The sequence below is a fragment of the Myxine glutinosa genome, chromosome 14 (assembly GCF_964187855.1).
Source record: "Myxine glutinosa chromosome 14, kmMyxGlut1.1, whole genome shotgun sequence".
In the NCBI taxonomy this organism is placed as follows: domain Eukaryota; kingdom Metazoa; phylum Chordata; class Myxini; order Myxiniformes; family Myxinidae; genus Myxine; species Myxine glutinosa.
This window is the reverse complement of record NC_136274.1, coordinates 7,947,544-7,969,033: the sequence shown is the minus strand read 5'-3', so window position 1 is coordinate 7,969,033 and position 21,490 is coordinate 7,947,544. Positions and strand designations below refer to the sequence as shown.

The 21,490-nt window shown below is 47.0% G+C and overlaps 1 protein-coding gene across 2 annotated transcripts; it reads left to right on the top strand.

The window, feature by feature from the left end:
• Positions 1-482: 482 nt before the first annotated feature.
• On the top strand, positions 483-20,200 carry LOC137439409 (adenosine receptor A2b-like). 2 transcript variants are annotated; one of them, XR_010986921.2, is made up of 3 exons: positions 483-1,562; positions 16,855-17,737; positions 17,842-18,153. XR_010986921.2 is itself a non-coding variant. In XM_068135137.2 (2 exons), the coding sequence occupies exons 1-2, from the start codon at positions 1,195-1,197 to the stop codon at positions 17,570-17,572; spliced, it is 1,086 nt and encodes a 361-aa protein (XP_067991238.1). In that variant the 5' UTR covers positions 483-1,194; the 3' UTR covers positions 17,573-20,200. The 2 variants fall into 2 exon arrangements, 1 of the variants encoding a protein (XP_067991238.1); XM_068135137.2 differs by having other exon boundaries at positions 16,855-20,200.
• The last annotated feature ends 1,290 nt before the right edge of the window (positions 20,201-21,490 follow it).

Sequence of the window (21,490 nt, the reverse complement as noted above, 5' to 3'; positions counted from 1 at the left end):
GTCACGTGATGTAAGTAGTCTGTAACCAAGGGTCACGTGATGTAAGTAGTCTGTAACCAAGGGTCACGTGATGTAAGTAGTCTGTAACCAAGGGTCACGTGATGTAAGTAGTCTGTAACCAAGGGTCACGTGATGTAAGTAGTCTGTAACCAAGGGTCACGTGAGGACGTCATTTTAAAAACGGAACAAATTGAACGGAACAAATTGATTGTGTATTCAAAACCATCGTAACTAAACACATCAGGTAACTCGCAGGTAACCACGCGTCCGCCCAGGGCCCTCGGCCACCATGAAAGTCTGCACATCTGTCTATATAGATGGAGAAGGGGGAGGGGGTATCGGTCAGCCCCCAACGAGCGCTCCGCGACCTCCTCTCCCCAAATGTCCATCTAAATGGGAAAGGGGGAGGGGCCGTTCAGCCACCAGCTCGCTCTCCTCCGCCCTCCCTCCCTCCTTCCTCCTCCTCCCTCCTCCTCCGCCCCACTCGGGGTTCAGTTCATGATCCGCTGCACGTGCTCCACGTACTCCCAGCCCCGTCGTTTCCTCCGACGTTTCTCTCCCTCTGGCGCTTGTTGGTCGCAAAGTGTTGAGCAAAAGAAAGCGCCGCGAACACCCAGTGCAGGTGCAGGGTCTATGAGCACCTGCTTTTCTCATTGATCATCGCCGGTAATCTAACAGGTATTTCACCTGCGATTCACCACCTGGCGATAAAACTTCTCTTCGGGCTCCAGAGCAAGATTAAGGGAGTTGTTGTTGTTGTTGTTGTTGGTGTATTTGTACAATGTCGGAATCGTTGTTGTTCTCGTTGTCATGTTCGTCTTCCAAACAATGAAGGATTTGTTGCGCGCGAGGGAGGTCGTCATCGCCGTCTCGAGGACTTCAACTCGTTAGTCTCAGGTGCTGCGGACCCTCGGCTACCTGCAGCCTCCCCCGATTACGTCAGGTGCGTTGCGTCCATCGGGGAGAGATGTGACATCGCTGCCAAGATGCTGTAACAACAACAATAACAACAACAGCAGCAGCAGCAGCAGCAACTTTTTGTCCGTTGCACGGAGCCTCACCGAGGGAGCTTGAGCTTTGCGCTTTGTGGTTTGTGGTTTGTGGTTGTGATGCCTTGGGCCATATTTCCTGTTCCTTCGGACGGGAGCACCGTGAGCCACGACTCGCTCCGGGCGACCCCTCGCTAGGGGCGACATGCCGAACACGAGCGTCGACCAGGTAGCGCACGGTCACCTGGATCGTCACGATCTGCTCTACCTGACGGTCGAGGTCGTCATAGCCCTTTTGGCGATCGCGGGAAACGTGCTCGTGTGTTGGGCCGTCCTCGTCAACAGCAACCTGCACAACGTGACCAACTACCTGCTGGTGTCGCTCGCCGTGGCGGACATCGCAGTCGGGGTCCTCGGAATACCCTTCGCCATCGTCCTGAGTGTCCGTCTGAGCACTAACTTCTACGGGTGTTTGTTCCTCGCGTGCTTCGTGCTCGTGCTCACTCAGAGCTCCATCTTCAGCATGCTCGCTGTCGCCATAGATCGGTACCTGGCCGTGAGCATCCACCTCCGGTAAGACCCTGAATGTCGCATTTTCCGTGGACCGTGTTCTGCAATACAAGGCGTTTGTCGACGCTCCCATGTGTGTCTACACCGAGCGGTGTTACCCGAGTGTGACATGTTTACCGTCATGCGTCCGTTCAAACCATCCCTTTGATGGACCCGAGGGTCGCCATCACCAACGGACTCTCTAACCGTCGTGAGAACTTTGCTAACACCGACCTTTCTTATGTTAACCGTTAACCCTCTTTCACAACCGCCTCTCCTTGCTCAAACGAAGAGATAACTTCTGAAACGTCTGCCTTACTTTGCTTCCCACGGTGGTTTTTGCTTCCCACGGTGGTTTTTGCTTCCCACTGTGGTTATTGCTTCCCACGGTGGATTTTTCTTCCCACGGTGTTTTTTGCTTCCCACAGTGGTTATTGCTTCCCACGGTGGTTATTGCTTTCCATGGTGGTTATTGCTTCCCACTTACGTTTTTTGCTTCTAGCAGTGGTTTTTTGCTTCTTGCAGTGGTTTTTGCTTCCCACTGTGGTTATTGCATCCTACAGTGGTTCTTGCTTCCCACGGTGGTTTTTGTATCCCACGGCGGTTTTGCATCCCACGGTGGTTATTGCATCCCACGGTGCGTATTGCTTCCCACGGTGGTTTGTGCTTCCCACGGAGGTTTTTGCTTCCCACGGTGGTTTTTGCTTCCCGCAGTGTTTTTTTGCTTCCCGCAGTGATTTTTGGATCCCACGGGGGTTTTTGGATCCCACGGCGGTTTTTGCTTCCCACTGTGGTTATTGCATCCCACAGTGGTTTTTGCTTCCCACGGTGGTTTTTGGATCCCACGGCGGTTTTTGCATCCCACAGTGGTTATTGCATCCCACGGTGGTTTGTGCTTCCCACGGAGGTTTTTGCTTCCCACGGTGGTTTTTGCTTCCCGCAGTGTTTTTTTGCTTCCCGCAGTGATTTTTGCTTCCCACAGTGTTTTTTTGCTTCCCGCAGTGCTTTTTGCTTCCTGCAGTGGTTTTTGCTTCCGACGGTGGTTATTGCATCCCATGGTGGTTTTTGCTTCCCACGGTGGTTATTCCATTCCACGGTAGTTATTGCTTCCCATGGTGATTTTTGCTTCCCATGGAGGTTTTTGGATCCCACGGTGGTTCTTGCATCCCACGGTGGTTATTGCATCCCACGGTGCTTATTGCTTCCCACGGTGGTTTTTGCTTCCCACGGAGGGTTTTTGCTTCCCACGGTGGTTTTTGCTTCCTGCAGTGGTTTTTGTTTCCCGCAGTGATTTTTGCTTTCCACAGTGGTTTTTGCTTTACCCCAGTGCTTTTTGCTTCCTGCAGTGATTTTTGCTTCCCACGGAGGTTTTTGCTTCCCACGGTGATTATTCCTTCCCACGGTGGTTATTGCTTGCCACGGGGTATTTTGCTTCCCACTGTGGCTATTGCTTCCTGCAGTGGTTTTTGCTTCCCATGGTGGTTATGGCATCCCACTGTGGTTTTTGCTTCACGCAGTGGTTTTTGCTTCCCACGGTGGTTTTTGCTTCCCACAGTGGTTTTTGCTTTCCGCAGTGGTTTTTGCTTCCCGCAGTGGTTTTGCTTCCCACGGTGGTTTTTGCTTCTCACGGTGGTTTTTGCATCCCACGGTGGTTTTTGCATCCCACGGTGGTTTTTGCTTCCCACAGTGGTTATTGCTTCCCACGGTGGTTTTTGCTTCCCACAGTGGTTATTGCTTCTCACGGTGGTTTTTGCATCCCACGGAGGTTTTTGCTTCTCACGGTGGTAATTGCATCCCACGGTGGTTATTGCATCCCACGGTAGTTATTGCATCCCACTGTGGTTTTTGCTTCTCACGGTGGTTTTTGCATCCCACGGTGGTTTTTGCATCCCACGGTGGTTTTTGCCTCCCACAGTGGTTATTGCTTCCCACGGTGGTTTTTGCTTCCCACAGTGGTTATTGCTTCCCACAGTGGTTTTTGCTTCCCACGGTGGGTTTTGCTTCCCGCAGTGGTTTTTGCATTCTACGGTGGTTTTTGCTTCTCACGGTGTTTTTGCATCCCACGGAGGTTTTTGCTTCTCACGGTGGTAATTGCATCCCACGGTGGTTATTGCATCCCACGGTAGTTATTGCATCCCACTGTGGTTTTTGCTTCCCAGGGTGGTTAGTGCTTCCCACGATGGTTTTTGCTTCCCATGGTGGTTATTGCTTCCCATAGTGATTTTTGCTTCCCAGTGTGGTTATTGCTTCCCACGTTGGTTTTTGCTTTCACAGTGGTTTTTGCTTCCCACGGTGGTTATTGCTTTCCATGGTGGTGATTGCTTCACACGTTGTTTTTTGCTTCCACTGTGGTTTTTGCTTCCTACGGTGCTTAGCACATCTTTACACTTGTTTTGACAAACTGTAGGATTTATCTGAGCATGGGGTTTTCATTATGGGAGGCGATCGTGGTTGTGTGTGTGGATGTGGATGGGTGTGGTTGGGTCGGGTGTGGGAGGATATTAATTTAGTGCATGAAGTTCAAAGTAGCCAAACATATAATAAATGTTGATTGTCACAGTGGTGTGCTCTTCCCATTCGAGTTGATAAATAAACTCAGGTGACTGTCATCATGCGGTGACCCTATCTTTTATAAGGTCCTCATTCGTGAATGAAGCTTTACCTCGTAAGGTTGTTTTGTTTGGCCAGAACCACCAAACAGCAAAACCTTTAATAAGTAGTTGCTGGCACAGAATCATTCCCAAAAGCAACGCACAGGAAAGCTGTGGAAGGAAAGGAAAGAGAAGGAGATAGGAATGGGAACGGAAAGGCAATGGAAGTATAAAGACAAAAGGAGGACAGAATAACATAAATAAAATTCTAAAACGATAAATAAAAGAAAAAGGTAAAATACAAGGGAAGAATTACAGAAAATAGATTGGAAGCTACAGGTAGGGCGAAGAAAAGGCAGGTTGTCGAGACAAGGGGACAAATTGAAGACAAAGGGACGACTACGACAACTATTACCACTAGTACTACTACGACTACTACTACTACTACTACTACTACGTCATTTAACGGCCACAATTAAACCATCTTGTGGGATCGACCAGGGGCCCTAGTCTTTCACGTTGTTGGCCCAAGTCTTTCACGAACCGGCTGGCAAGGACCGACGTGACTGCAGCTGAAGGTGATTTGGGCAGGAATTTGTAATTTGTTCAGGGTGCTGGTGACCATCGTCCAATCTTCTTGAAATACACCATAGGAGCTTTAACGTCCACCAACGTACGATAGCACATAGGACGGCCAGCTTAACGTCCATCCGAGGGACGCCGCGTTTTGTGACGCGGAGCATAAATTTGACGGTTTATGCTCGGGTTGGGAATCGAACCCAGACCATCAAGGTTGAAGTTAAGCGTGCACGACTCCTCTGCACCAACCTGTGTGACTAAATGAGGACATCCAAAAAAAAAGAGAAAAAGGTGAAAACGCAATCGAGTTAAATTACAAACAAAAACTTAAAAAGCATGGAAAAAGTTTTAAATGAGGGCAAAATGCAGTGAAAGGAAAAGTAGTCGGAGGAGTGAAAGGACAGAAATGGGGGACGGGATGGGGAAGGGGGAAGCGCTCTTAAAGACGATCAACGAGCAAATTGAGGACAGAAAGGTAGGTCAGATTTCTTTCTTTCCAACATTCAGAGGACAAAATACAGGTGGAAGAGAGAAATGATATGGAGGAGAAAACTTATTTCTGCATATTTTCTCATTTATAGAGGAAAAGAGGAAATTTATAGAGTAAATAAATAGATAAAGTTGAGATAAAGGATAGAAGACATGGAAGGTGAATGTTTCCTTGTATAGTTCTAGATAATTCTGCTGTATATAATTATACACACACACACACACACACACACACACACACACACACACACACACACACACACACACACACACACACACACACACATACACATACACATATATATATATTTATATATGTATATATATATATATATATATATATATATATATATATATATATATATATATATATATATAATATGTGTGTGTTACAAAATATATACAGGGCCTATTGAAAGTCTACACCCCTTTCAGAATTTTCACCTTTTTGCGTGATAGCCTGGAATTAAAATGCATTAAATCAGACTTTTCCCACCTTTATTTACACCGTAACCCACAACCTCCAAGTGGAAAACAAATTCTACAATTTCAGAAAATGAATTAAAAATGCAAAACTAGCATTTCTTGGTTGGATAAGTGTCCACACCTGTTAATACTTGGTGGAAGCACCTTGACAGCAATTACACCAGTGAGTCTGTTGGGTCTCTACTAACTTTGCACACCTTGATTGGGCAATATTTGCTCATTTATTCTGTACAAATCTGTTCAAACTCAGTCAAGTTGCGTGGGGAGCGTTGATGGACGGACAGCAATCTTCAAGTCTTGCAACAGATTTTCAATTGGATTTAGATCGGGGCTCTGATTGGGACTCTCAAGGACATTTATCTTTTTGTTCCGTAGCCACTCCAGTGTAACATTGGGTGTGTGCTTCGGGTCGTTGTTATGCTGAAAGGTGAACTTCTGTCGCAATCTCAGCTTTTTTTACAGAGGGCAGCAGGTTTTCCTCTAGGATTTTTCTGTATTTTGCTCCATCCGTTTTCCCTTCTATCTTGACAAGTGCCCCAGTCCCTGCTGATGAGAAACATCCCCATAACATGATGCTGCCACCACCATGCTTCATAGTAGGGATGGTGTTCATTGGGTAATACGTTGTGTTGCGCTTGCGCCAAATGTAACGTTTTGTATTTATGCCAAAAAGTTCCATCTTGGTTTCGTCAGACCACAAAACATTTTTGGCACATGGCTTCAGAGTGTTTTTATGCATACCTGAAACGGTATTCAAGGTGGGCTTTTTTGAGTAATGGCTTCCTTCTTGCCACCCTACCATACAGGCGAGACTTGCGGAATGCTTGGGATATTGTTGTCACATTCACACAGTGACCAGTCTTTGACATAAAGGCCTGTAGCTCTTTCAAAGTTGCCATTGGCCTCTTGGTGGCCTTTCTGATTAGTCTCCTCCTTGCTTTATCCTCCAATTTGGAGGGACGGCAAGATCTAGGCAGGGTCTTGGTGATACGATACGCCTTCCACTTCTTAATGATTGTCTTGACTATGCTCCAAAGGATATTCAAAGCCATTCAAATATTTTATACCAATCTCCTGATCTGTACATTTCCACAACCTTATCCCGAGGGTCTTTTGAAAGCTCATTGGTGCTCACGGTTGAGTGTTTGCTGTGAAATGCACGTCCCAGCAGAGGAAACCTATAGGAACAGTTAATTACATCCGCCACCAAAGGTGGATGGAGGTTATGTTTTCACCCCTGTCTGTTTCTTTGTCTGTCTGTGAAAAATACATCTCAAAAAGTTATGGACGGATTTGAACAAAACTTGGGGGAGATATTGTGTGTGTGACGGGGACGAATCGATTCGATTTTGGTGAAGATCTGAATATGGATTCAGATACGAGAGTTATTTAACTTTACAAGGGATTCTTCACCATTGGGAGATAGCGCCAAAAACGAAGCATAGCAGGATATCTCAAAAAGTTGTGGTCCGAATCCAGATGCAACCTATCAGTGGGATACAAAACATAAACTGTTCAGCCAGGTGGAGGTATGCTCTCCATCGAGTGCCGTTCTAGTTTTATTCTGAAATGATCGAAATCACTACAATTAAATTTTCTGAAATTTGTAGAATTTGTTTTTCGTTTGGAAGTTGTGGGTTACGATGTGTAAATAAAGGTGGAAAAAGTCGAATTAAATTCCTGGCTATAAGGTAACAAAAGGTGAAAATTTTGAAAGGGGGTGTAGACTTTTTATCGACACTGTATATGTACATAGACTCCATATATAAATAAATATATATATATATATATATACCGTATATTACTTTTTTATGAAAGCGAAAGAGACATTCTACTGAAGTAGACGCCATTTAACGCCAGGCTGGGGAGACCAGCCATGTGTATATGTACATAAAATCCATATATATATATATATATATATATATATATATATATATATCGTGAACACAGCTTGAAAAACGACATTACTTTCCACATATATATATATATACTTTGGAGCACCAGGGTGATTGTAAAGTAACTACCTATTTTAAAATATTTAGAAATTATTTATTTATTGTAATATTGTTACAGACGCGGCTTTTAGATGTTATATTGACCGAGCGGTGGTGTATTTAACCGCGTCCGAACAGTTACTCCCCGATTAAAACCCGATTTCACCCGACGTTGACCAGATCGCCCCACGGATATTCAATCGGGAAATCTCTAAAGCGATCGCAAGAGAATGAAAAAGAAGAAGAAGAATACGGAGGAAGAACAGATTTATTATACACACACAAGCAAAGGATGGAAGAAACAGTGACACAGCGAATCCTTAACTTACACTATTCGTTTTTACTTAGCCCCAAGACAACGAGCAGGACAGGACGTTCACACTTACACAGGGGTGGTTCAGGCAGGTAAGGCTTGAGATGGAGGCAAGGTCGGGAGGCCGCCGGTCGCAATTCCTCGCGGTTTTGGCGGGAAACCCTCCGTCGCGTATCCACTGCGGGAGACGCCACGCGCTGGTTCGGCACACCTGCTCCTCTTCTTGGGGCGGGGCCGTCTCCCTCCTTTCAGCGCGTCTCTCCAAAGCTGGTCTCCTTGCCGAGTACCTCTCCTCTTTGGCTTGGAGCGTTTCGCATCTCACCGCCTCTCTTTGGTGCAGCCTCGTTGCTCCTCTCCAGCTCATCTCATCTGGACTTCTCTCTCATCTCTCATCTGGACTCCTCTCCAGTCAACCGGTAAAGCAGTCCCCTGCAGTCGCTTTTATCACCTCCAGCGAAATCAAGCCGCCGACTCCGAGGGCCCGCCTACCGGGTCACTCACCGCGGGTGTTGATTGGCTGTTAGGGCTGGTTCACTCCTTCCCTCTTACGACGAGGTGGAGACACGCCTTTCTTCCCCAACCTTACCTCGTGGCCAATGGTGGTTTGAAGAAAACCAGCCAAAATGCAGAAGGCAATTGGAAGGGAGGTTTTGGGGAAACTGGAAGGGCCTATGCTTATTTTGTTTGATACAATGCAAAGTCAATCTAGTGGGAAAACACATACTTAGCCTACATGGAATAAGGAAATACACTATTTAAAAGATATATCGTGACCTGCGTGTATATTCCATGCAATTAATTAGGAGGACGGCTGCGACCATTATTTACATTACCAGGATGCTACCATACCAAAACCATACTCTTCACATCCGTTACCCTTCCTCCAAAATTGTTACACTCCTCAAAACCCGTTACACTTCTCAAAACCCGTTACACTTCTCAAAACCCGTTACACTTCTCAAAATCGTTACACTGCACCCTCCTTTCTTCAGGCACGTCCTCGGGCCTACTAGACTTAACTGAGTGTGACATGTAGGTGTAATTCCCTCTACAATTAACCTGACCCTGAGTGTGACAATTTTAAAACACAAATAAGTATGTCCCCCTATTGCATTGCATCCTGTCTAACAGACTCAAGCCCACAGCTAACCGAATTACGGAATTATTCTGAAACTATACATTTACGGTGGGGAGCATTATTTACAATGACGTGATTTCTTATTTACAACGCAACCCAGGACCTGTGTGTTTTTTTTTTTTTTCTTTTTAGGGAACAAGAGAAAGAAATTCCTGTTGGGAGGGAGGAGACAGCACGCATTGCATCGATGCACCAGTACCAATACCACCAAAGCACCCAAAAGCACCCAAACACCACAAAGCACCCAAAAACACCATCCGGTGCGGTTACCATGGTTCATAATAAACGCAACAAAACAACTGGTGGTGGTCTTCTCTTTCTCTGCTGGGCCGATGTTCTTCCCGACGTCTTCAGGCTTCATGCGGCCTATTTGGACATAATAAAAAGCACAACTTGTGTTCGTTTTTTATTATTATTTAGGGCCTCAGGGGCCAACTAAGGGTGGTCCACCTGTTTGGCATAGGTGCCACCTTACCGAGGTCCGCAAGCAAGATTCCCTGGCCACTATGGCCGGTCTCCAACAGAGGTGCTCTGCCCCAGAACCTGGGGTCCATCAAGTGGTACTTGGCCACCGAACAGCGGTCCATAAAGTGGTACATCAACGCAATGCGTGCTGGTTCTGGGAATCTCGGGCGCACAATGGCCACCTCACGCACGCTCCCCTCGGCACCCAATGGCGCACAGGTCATGTGGGAGACAAAAGAAAGACAATTGAGCGAGGGGTAAGGTCACAAGGGTACACGTCAATAAGGCAATGCAAGGTGAAATGCGTACGGAGGCCGAAGTGAGAAAGCTCGTCCCTACCGTACGTCACCCCCCTGTCACCTACCCTACCCTTGTTCCCACCCCATATGTACAAAAATCTACACATTTACAAATTCGGCACTACTGTCACGTCTTCCCCATATTTCCCTTATACCAAATTCGTCTCCACAATCCCGTTACTTCAAAATTTGCCATCACCAATTCATCATCAATCCTCATAAGGAGGGAGAGATGGAATTACGCACAATGTCACACCCACGTCATGATGCGTCTCACAATCCAAACATTTGCATCATAAAAAATAATCAAAACATGGCATGGTGTGGAGTACCTGTCACCTCAGGTGAGTGGATGCAGATGGTGTGAGGAGATCCTTCATCCTAACTATCCTCTAAATGATTTTAACACACTTTACACTACCCGGGGTCTTTCCCTGCCAATTCATTGGCCAACTTACACTATGGGTTCTAATAACCAATTCCCATTGGCCAAACTGTGGTGCTCCTCAATTTTTGGGGTCTCACTCCCCCGATTCATCTCCCGGTGCTCTAGCACAATTTCTGGGCTGCGACGTGTACCTCTCCCAACAGGTCTACCCACCTGCACACCTCCACCACTGTAGTTGCCACCCGAGCTTACCTAGCTCCTCACCCTAACCTATCTAACTGGGGGCAGCCCCTCTCCTGGCTCTGTCACCCCTTGGTGCCCTTTGGCACTGGGCTACCCGGGTCCGTCCTCCGGATCCTCGGGCCCCATCCACACAACTACTACCGGCTCCCAGAGCCCACCTGCGGCCTCACCTGGCCGACATCCTTACAGTGGTGGAGTGCCCAAACCAACTACACACACTAACAGGCTACACGCCCAGCCATTTCCACAACACCAACGCACCCATCCACATACCATTCTGTCACCCGCACCACAGATGCCAATATCCAACTACAATTTACCTATACCCTCTACCTAACACTTACACTACCCGCCCCGGGTATCCGTGATGGGGGTCCACTCTTCCCCCATTCACACCTTCGCACCATCCACTCCACTCCACAATTTCCACCATACTCACTCCACGACCATCCATTCCAATACTCCATACCATTTATTCCATACACCTGCCCTCCATTCACCTGTCGTTGCACACCTGTGCAATCTCACCTGGTGCCACCTGCACCCTCCTTTCTTCCTGGACCACTTGGTCATCACAATACACAATCACCATCACTCACTCATACACTGCTCCATCCACCTGTTCAGTTGCACACCTGTGCAATCACACCTGTTCAATCACTCCCACACACGGCATCATCTCAGCTAACTCCTCCCCTCTGCAACTTGCGCTTCTCAGTCGTCCCTTTAAACTATTGCGCTCCCACGTCATTATAATCCACACTAATCTACCTGCGTCCCCACTACAGGTATCAGTCACTAACTAACCTTAACGTTACCTAATGTCATCTTCGCTAGATCCCTACAATTATCCAAGCCCTCTCTGGCTCGGTTGTCATAGCCACCCCATAAACTATTGCGCATTTGCCCCCACCTGTGAGGGATGGTGGATTTGCCATCCCACCACATCGGGGGTCTCTCACTACCAATTTCGCTCGTCCAAATCCAACAATTCAAAAATTTTCCATTTACTGCCAATTCTATTCACTTTTCTAAATTTCGTTTTAAATCACTATCACTATCACCATCACCCGTCTACTTATTACATCCTCTCGGTGCGCCAATTCACATCTACAGCCCGGCTTCGTACAGCCGAGCACTGAACGCGGATTCTTTTGTGCTGGCGGCTGGATGCGTCCCGCATTCGGGGTCGGGGCGGGGGCTTACCCGGGCCGAGATCCCACGCATCACCTCGGCGTGGAGCCATCCAATGTCCCGATCTCGACCTGCCGGCACGTCTCAATAGAAAGTGGTCGCCATGACGACCCTTCCTATCGAGCTGCCCGCTCCGCCTTGTGGAGCCCGGACGCGGCCGCTCCACGCGAGGCCCAGCGTGGATCGCGCACGGCGGTCCTTTCGAACCCGCCGTGGCTCGGATCTCCGCTGGTTCTCGCGGCACGCGAAGCCCGGCACGCACCGAGGGCCCGATCCGGCTAAAAGTCGACCTAACCTTTAACCCGGTTACCGTCGACGCTTCACCTGCAGGCTTACATGCATACGCTACCTCTTTCTTGCTCATACATGCAGCCGTTCCCATTCTCCTCGTACCTTTTCTTTCACACCTCGGTACACTCACTCCGCTCACCGACTTGGTCACACACCTGACCACCGAACACTTTGGCACACATTCGTTGCTCGCACACCTCACCAATACACCGCTTCGCGCCCCCTCCTCGGTCACCTCCTTTGTGACAATCACAGGTGTGCTCTCACCCGCACACCCAACCACGTGTCTCACTACCAATTCCAGCGTGCATTCCCACTCACGCTCTACCATTCCAGGTGTGCATCCTTCCATCCCAGGTGTACATCCTCGCTCACCTATCACAACCAGCTCACGCTCCGTTTCACTCTCACTACTCTCACCTCCACTCTCAGTCGCGCACTCACCCTTACTCTTGACAGCATGCGCTTTCCCCATGCACCCGTCCGTTACACACCTTTCTCGCGCCTCCTCCCGCGCACACTTCTTCGTTACTTCCTCCGTAACACTCACCACAGGCATGCATTCTCCCTTACTCTTGACAGCATGCGCTTTCCCCATGCACCCGTCCGTTACACACCTTTCTCGCGCGTCCTCCCGCGCACACTTTTTCGTTACTTCCTCCGTAACACTCACCACACCGCGCTTCCCTGTGCTCCCTCGCACACGCGCTTTGACCAATTCACTCTTGACGGCACACTCACTCCTCGGCGTGCACTTTTTCCTCACACACCCCATGGTCGGACATTCTCGCACACCCCTTTTTTCGCACACCTGTCCTGTCACACACCTCACCAACGGCCTTTCACGAACACCCGGATCCAAACCAATCCCCAAGCCGACTGAATCTCCCCTCACATCATGTACATTGCCACTCACCTCCGTACCTCGTCGCACCTCCTCTGCCACCTGCAAACTTTTTATTTGGTTAGTGAGCACCGCATCATGATTTGAACACAGACCTTGTACATATTCCATGACTTCCTCCTTTATCTCCCTCTTAGTTTCCCTCCGTCTCTTCTTAATTTCACTCACCCCTTCTTCCACTTCCTCTACTTTTTGTTTAACCTCTTTTATTTCTCGGTGCGTCTCCTCAAGTTCGTCCTCTAAGGCTACCTTAACCGTTTCGATGTGCGTTCTCACCTGCCGGTCCTTTGTCTCCATTATCTCTGTCACCTCCTCCACCCTCATTGTCAGTTCCTCCCGTACCATCTGACATTGCCTCTGCGTCGCTATTAATTCGTTTTTAATTTCTTTTTGTGTCGCCTTTAACCCTCCGAGTACTGCAGTGTTCCTTTGAACCTGCTCCACTAATTTCGTTTGTCCCTCTGTCAGCTGTTCCACCTCCTCCGTCAGATCTTCTATTCCCCCTTGTAACTTAGCCGTATTATTTCTCACCTCTTTCTCTATACGCTTTTCGCCTCGCTTTACCTCCTCGCGTAGCCCCGAGACCTCCTCACTCACCCCTCGTCGTATTTCCTCCATCTGGTTCCCCATCTGTTCGATTTCCCGGGCGGATTGTTCCCCTATTTCCCGCAATTTGTCCTCCATCCTATTTTCTAACCCCATTAACCCATTTTTCACCCCTTCTATCCCATTGTCTAACCCCTCAAATTTCTTGTCTAATCCCTCAAATTTCTTGTCTAATCCCTCAAAATTATTGTCTAACTTCCCACCGGTACCCCTCGCTTCGTCCCTCATTACCCCCATTTGCCCCATAATTCTGCTTTCCATTTGTTCCATACTGTCGTTTTTTTTCTGCATTTCCACCATGAATTGGGTCATGAAGGCTTGCATTTGGGTCGCGCTCATTGGTTCCGCGACCGTGGCCTCCTCAACCACGTGCGCGAGGGCGCCATTTTGTGCGTCTGAAACCTCCGCAACCACATTGCCATTTTTCTCCTCCTCCCTTTCCTCCACATACATTTCCCCGAGGTCCTGGGTCGATTCCACCCTGTCTATCTCTCCCACCGACATCCGATCGCCTTGATTGTCCATGGCGCGATCTCAAAATTCGGGTTTTGCTTTATAAAACAAAATAAATTTCGGCAGCTCGTAATTTTGACCAAAAATTTTTTTTTCTAGATGTTTTTAAAAATTTGGTTCGGGACCCGAATTCCACTCCCAGACACCAATTGTTACGGTAATAACACAATTGGTGTTCCAAAATTTGGGCCTAACAAATTTAGTCCCAGGTCCGAATCCCACTCCTGACACCAATTGTTACAGACGCGGCTTTTAGATGTTATATTGACCGAGCGGTGGTGTATTTAACCGCGTCCGAACAGTTACTCCCCGATTAAAACCCGATTTCACCCGACGTTGACCAGATCGCCCCACGGATATTCAATCGGGAAATCTCTAAAGCGATCGCAAGAGAATGAAAAAGAAGAAGAAGAATACGGAGGAAGAACAGATTTATTATACACACACAAGCAAAGGATGGAAGAAACAGTGACACAGCGAATCCTTAACTTACACTATTCGTTTTTACTTAGCCCCAAGACAACGAGCAGGACAGGACGTTCACACTTACACAGGGGTGGTTCAGGCAGGTAAGGCTTGAGATGGAGGCAAGGTCGGGAGGCCGCCGGTCGCAATTCCTCGCGGTTTTGGCGGGAAACCCTCCGTCGCGTATCCACTGCGGGAGACGCCACGCGCTGGTTCGGCACACCTGCTCCTCTTCTTGGGGCGGGGCCGTCTCCCTCCTTTCAGCGCGTCTCTCCAAAGCTGGTCTCCTTGCCGAGTACCTCTCCTCTTTGGCTTGGAGCGTTTCGCATCTCACCGCCTCTCTTTGGTGCAGCCTCGTTGCTCCTCTCCAGCTCATCTCATCTGGACTTCTCTCTCATCTCTCATCTGGACTCCTCTCCAGTCAACCGGTAAAGCAGTCCCCTGCAGTCGCTTTTATCACCTCCAGCGAAATCAAGCCGCCGACTCCGAGGGCCCGCCTACCGGGTCACTCACCGCGGGTGTTGATTGGCTGTTAGGGCTGGTTCACTCCTTCCCTCTTACGACGAGGTGGAGACACGCCTTTCTTCCCCAACCTTACCTCGTGGCCAATGGTGGTTTGAAGAAAACCAGCCAAAATGCAGAAGGCAATTGGAAGGGAGGTTTTGGGGAAACTGGAAGGGCCTATGCTTATTTTGTTTGATACAATGCAAAGTCAATCTAGTGGGAAAACACATACTTAGCCTACATGGAATAAGGAAATACACTATTTAAAAGATATATCGTGACCTGCGTGTATATTCCATGCAATTAATTAGGAGGACGGCTGCGACCATTATTTACATTACCAGGATGCTACCATACCAAAACCATACTCTTCACATCCGTTACCCTTCCTCCAAAATTGTTACACTCCTCAAAACCCGTTACACTTCTCAAAACCCGTTACACTTCTCAAAACCCGTTACACTTCTCAAAATCGTTACAATATGTTTCTCAAAGTTTTAGTGTTTGTTCCTTCATGTATGAGAATGTAATCTTTGTTGGATTTTTTTCAGATTATGTTTTGTTTGAAATTCGGAAGCCCTACAAACACGGTGTGGTCATTCCACACCACACCGTTACCTTGGACCGATATTGCGTTTTTTCAGAAATAACACGAGGATCTTCTCCTGCCCAGTAATAGCAGTTGTGACGGTTCACAAACCCACCGATGTGAAATACCGCTTCATCAGACCAGAGGATATTTTAAAAGAGATCAGACCAATCTTCATACCAAGCCAGCATCACCTCCCCAAACTCCATGCGAATGTCGCAGTCTTCAGCAGAGAGTGCTTGACAGTAGTATGGCTTCCAAGCATGCCATTTAAGCTCCTTTTTGAGCACAGTTCGTACTGTGTGAAAGGAGAGCCCACTTTCCCTTGCTGCTTGTCGAATTGACTTTCTTGGGCTATGTGTAAACATTTCTTGAACTGCTTGCACTGTCTCCGGGTCACTGGACTTGGAAGGGCGACCGCTTCTTCGAGTATCAGATACAGATCCTATAGCCATGAGTTTTGCATGACAATTCTTGATCGTCTTTGCCTCAACTTTAGCATGTGCTCCTTTAATGGTCCTCCACCATCTTTGCACTTGAACAACGGATTTCCAAACTTCGTAACGTGCCGCTAGCTAGGCACGCTCCTGCAGGGTAAGACGTCCAGCCATGTTTGTAGGGCTTCCGAATTTCAAACAAAACATAATCTGAAAAAAACCAACACAGATTAAATTCTCATACATTAAGGAACAAACACTGAAAATTTGAGAAATATATTACAATAAATAAATAATTTCTAAATATTTTAAAATAGGGAGTTACTTTTCAATCACCCTGTATATATATATATATATATATATTATATATTATATACTTTGGAGCACCATATTGGAAAGTCGATTATTTATAAATGCTCATGAATTGTAATTACAATCAAAATGATTATTACTCCAATAAATACAGCAACATTGAAATTCCAGGATGACCCCGAGGCCCGAACAAGTTTTAGCCAATTTCTCAATGTGGCGATGGAGATGCACAGGTGCTTTCAGGTAATGCAGAGAACTCTTAAGTTAAATATGTCTCTGACCTGAGTGTGAAAGTGCATGGAGAGGATGGAGGGTTCGGGATGGGGGAGCAGGGAGGCAAAAGTGTCAAATAATATATGAACCAGCACATTGAGATCTGACTTTGTTATCCCTCTTCTTGGTCTTTCTCATTTCCTCTTATTCTTCCAAATCCATTTATCTCAACCTTATCCACCATGACCCACCTGCCCCCACTCTCGCTCCTCCTTCCATCTTCCACTGCTCCGATGCCTCCAGGTACAACGAGTTGGTTACAGAGAATCGTGCCAAGGGAATTGTGGCAGTTTGCTGGATATTATCGTTCGCTATCGGCCTCCTTCCGATGCTGGGCTGGAACAACTTGAATGAATTGCAGGAAAATTGCTCCAAAGGATTCCAAAATGGCAGCAAACTGTGCGTCATCGACTGCCACTGCAGCACCATCGAGTGTGGCTTTGAGAAGGTCATCACCCTGCACTACATGGTCTCTTTCAATTTCTTTGGGTGCGTCCTGGGGCCACTTGTTGTGATGATGGTGATATACCTGAAGATATTTATGATAGCAAGACGGCAGCTGCGCGCTATCAAGCACAAGGGCACCGGAATACCCAGTGTGGAACGCTCTCGAACATTCTGGCAGAAAGAAATGCACGCTGCCAGGTCCCTGTCCATCATCGTCATCATCTTCACCATATCGTGGTTGCCCCTGCACATTGCCAACTGCATTGGCTATTACTGCCAAAGCTGTTCTCGCTCAAAATTGCTCATGTACTCGAGCATCTTGCTGTCACATGCCAACTCAGCCATGAACCCAATCGTCTACGCGTACCGCCTTCGGGAGTTCCGGCACACGTTCCGGCGGATCCTAAAGCAGCAGCTGGTGCTGCAAGCGGGCGAGCGAAGACCTCCGCAGGATGGCACAAACGCAGTGCTTGCGGTCGTGAGCGCATATCCGGACAACGGGTCCACCTTGTAATGGAGGTGGTCACGCTTATCCTTTGGGTGAAGTCGCAGTGACCTTTGCATGCTGTCGCATTCTTCGAGTGCCACCCCATGGGTTGGGCGATGTTGGCAGCGTTGTGACGATGAGCACGGCAATGACACGAGCGGAGTGCGGTAACTTCTATGTCTAGAGCATGATGTGAGTGTTCGGCCTTGTTTGTGTTGATTATGCTGTGATGAAATGAGTGACCATGTTGTGATGTCATCCGACTGCTCAATCACACAAATATCCTTCCAAAACAGGAAAGGTGGAGGGCAGGTGGCGTACTGGATGGCACGTTTACAAGTTGAGGCATATATGTATACAGGTTCCCAAGACACTTGTGAGCAGTGTAAGCCTTTTGGACAATTACCGTGGGCCTGGCATCTCCCACGTGGACCTTTAACAGACTTTGGATGTCTTATTCTGATTGTTATGAATCGTGCGCAATTGCAGGGCCCATTGCCATCCTTGCTGAAAAGATGGTTGAACCTACAATGGTGAATTGTATAAACCCAAATGCCTGTGAATAAATAGGTTTTTTGAAACAAAGAAAGCTGCTACTTTATTGAGCAACATGCTTTAAATGCTTTCGTTCATTTTTAGCTCACCTGGAACGCGGTTCCGGTTATGGGATGGCACTTCGTCCAGCCGTCAGTTCGAAAACACTTGCAATTTCTTCTCCGAAACTGCTGATGGGATTGTGACCGAACTTTGCACAAATCATATCTGTCATGTGGCAACTCAAGTTTGTTCAAAGCATTTTTAAAAATCCGGGTCTAAGGGGATCTCCGGGAGTCAAAATGGATCCAGGTTTGACCTCCCAAAATAGGTCTTTGCTTTTTCCTCTGAAACTACACACACTATTTTGATGAAAGCCGACCACAACCTTCATCACCCACATTGTACCAAAGTTTGTTCACGGCATTGGAAAAATCGGGCCCTATGGGGGTTTACGGTGGCTCAAACGCAATACTTGCTGTTGTGTTGTAAGGGGGTTGTACCCCCAAAATAGGTATTTTCTTTCTTATCAGAAACTACACATACAATTTTAATGAAACTTAACCACAACCTTCACCCATTATGTACCAAAGTTTGTTCACGGCATTAAAAAAAATCGAGGTCTAAGGAAGTCTATGGGGCTTTTGAGCACTCCAAAGTAAGTATTTGCTCTGTTGTCCGAAACGACACATACGATTTCAATGTAATGTTGTTGCCCCTCAAAATAGGTATTTTTTGTTTGTTTGTTTAAAGTGTTATGATTACGTTTGTGTGATTCTACATTCCGCCCTGTCTCCTAGCAACCATTGAAATTGGTTTAAAATACCGTGATACTATTTAAAATACCGTTACTGCATTTAGTCGGTGTCGTCTACTGCTGTATTCTACCAGGTGAGCGCCCAAGGGTATTGCCCCTATTTTTCATCCTACTGTTAAGTTCATCATCGGTTTGTCACTACTACGTAATGGAAATGGTTTAGGACCAAGGGATTATGAGGGTCATTCAGAAAGTTTTATGAACCAGATACTTATGATAGTCCAAGATCTGCATGCAGAGAGTATTTTTGTGTTTAAAGAATATTCCTTGACTTTTGTGCACTTGCCCCATTTATCCTTGAAAAGTGTCGATGTCAGGAAAGTAGTTTTCAAATTGTTCCTTCAGCCGTGTCTTGACTGTCTCACGAGTTGCTCCTTCTCCGTGCCTCGCCAGCCATGCAGGTGTAACTTAATAAGACAGAAAGTCTAACAATGGCGCAGCGGGGCTTGTTTGATACTTTAGTTCAATAGGATAGTATGATCTGGGTGGGGATACCAGTTAGTAAATAACATATTACATTTTTTAGAAGTACTGTGGGACTCCACTATTCGTGGGGGATACGTTCCTGGAAAATCTGCGAATAGCAAAACCTGCAAATAGTGGGGCATTGTTTAAATGGAAAAAGGGGGATAGGTTCCTGAATCACGAAAATCAGTGAATAGAGAGGACCAAACCGTGAATTGGCGAGGCAAAATCCGCGAATGGTGAGCCAAATCCAGAGAATGTCGACGATAATCCGCAAAGGTCGATGAAAGTCCCATAAATGGCGAGGCAAATCCCGCGAATATCCACAATAATCCGCGAATGTCGATGAAAGTCCCGCGAATGTCCACGATAATCCACGAATGTCGATGAAAGTCTACGATAATCCGCGAAGGTCGATTAAAATCAACAAAGGTCGATGAAAATCCCACGAATGTATGCTGCGGCATTGTTTCAATGGGGGAAAAGGGGGATAGATACATTATAGGTTCCTGGCGGTTCCTAATTCATGGAGGAAAATTTTGAAAGTTTAAAATGTTTTTGACCGCAAATGCACATGTTGAGATTTTCATTTAAAATGCATGCAAATTTTAAAAAAACGACAACACCAGGCACAATTTCCAATTTATTGAAGGAATGTGCGTTTACAGTTTATTAAAAGTGCTTAACCATACCGTACCGTGAATGTAGAAAAAACACAACACCATCATGTACCGTAAAAATTTTTAATTTTACAAACACATGCAACTTTCAAATGATGATGATGATTGTGATGATGGTGGTGATGATGATGATGGTGATGAATTAAAATCCCATGAATTCCTCCAACTCTGTGGATGACCCAAATGATGGTGCTTCAACGTCGTGCACTGAGGGAGAGGCAGGAGAGGGCGCAGTTAAGGGTGTTGGTGAGAACACTGAGAGGGCGACAGGAGAGGTTGCTGATGGTCTTGAGGTGGAGGGAGCAGGGCTGAAGAAGTGGCTAATGAAGAGCTGCCTGATCGATTGCCGGAGGTTTCCGACACACACACATACACACACACACACACGAATGGTGATCTCAGTAATATATTGTCGCGTGTCTACCCTGTAGTGAACACCGCAGGGCAACGGATGGCCGACCGAGCTTTAACTCCGAGGTGTTTACCCAACTATGGAGGTATTGACATGTGCGGGGGGTAATGGAGGACCGCAAGGTCCGTACCTGTATGGACAGCCGCGACGGGGGTTATCCGATTCTCACAGACAAATAAACGTACAATACAAGGAATTGAAAATGTAACAAGTAATAGGTTTAATAAAAATAAATGCAACACGATAAAAAGAATGCTGAGGTAAAATAAATCCTATATTGAGGCCTCTCCATACAGACTCATATGCAGACACAGGGAGAAATAAATGAAAGTAAAAATGTGGTGTGTAGTGTTAGCTGATACTCAGCTCTGGTCTCCTCGAGCAGCCATTGAACCCTGGCGGTCGTCGAACGGGTCCCCGAGTCCATGCATGGGAAACGCACAATGGTGTGAACTCGTGCCGCAGCCAGCTGCCCGCACGAGGCAGCCAAAAATCTCTCCTCCGCCGTTCCATGCTCCACAAAGCTCCGCTGTTTCTCACCCAGTACAAAGTGCAGCCATCACAAAGCCAGCACCAATGAGCGGAAGATATCCGCCTGCTCGCTTGAAGCCCCGCGCCGGGAGAGCACGCGAACGCGACCGCCAAGCCCCAAACAAAAGAGCCCCAGGTAATGCAAATCGACTGCTTGTCATGGAGAGAGAGAGAGAGAGAGAGGAGAGAGAGGAGAGAGAGGAGAGAGAGGAGAGAGAGGGGAGAGAGGGGAGAGAGGAGAGAGAGGAGAGAGGAGAGAGAGCGAAAGAGAGAGAGAGAGAGAGAGAGAGAGAGAGAGAGAGAGAGAGACTTTTTATTTTGACTTTTAAGTCCTTTTATTATAAAACTACAAAAACAAGCGTCAACAAGAATAAACCAAAAAACAGTTTTCAAGAGAATACAACCAGTCATAGAAAGTCAAATAAAAGGAGAAACAATCAATGTACAAGAGATTGCAAGGACAAAGAAATACCGACATGTAAATCTCTAATACATTTTCATTTACC

What these genes read in the sequence shown, in the direction of transcription:
- LOC137439409 (XM_068135137.2), top strand. Translation starts at nt 1,195, where the DNA reads ATGCCGAACACGAGCGTCGACCAGGTAGCGCACGGTCACCTGGATCGT. An exon ending in GCCGTGAGCATCCACCTCCG is followed by an intron (nt 1,563 to 16,854) that starts GTAAGACCCTGA and finishes CGATGCCTCCAG; the next exon opens with GTACAACGAGTTGGTTACAG.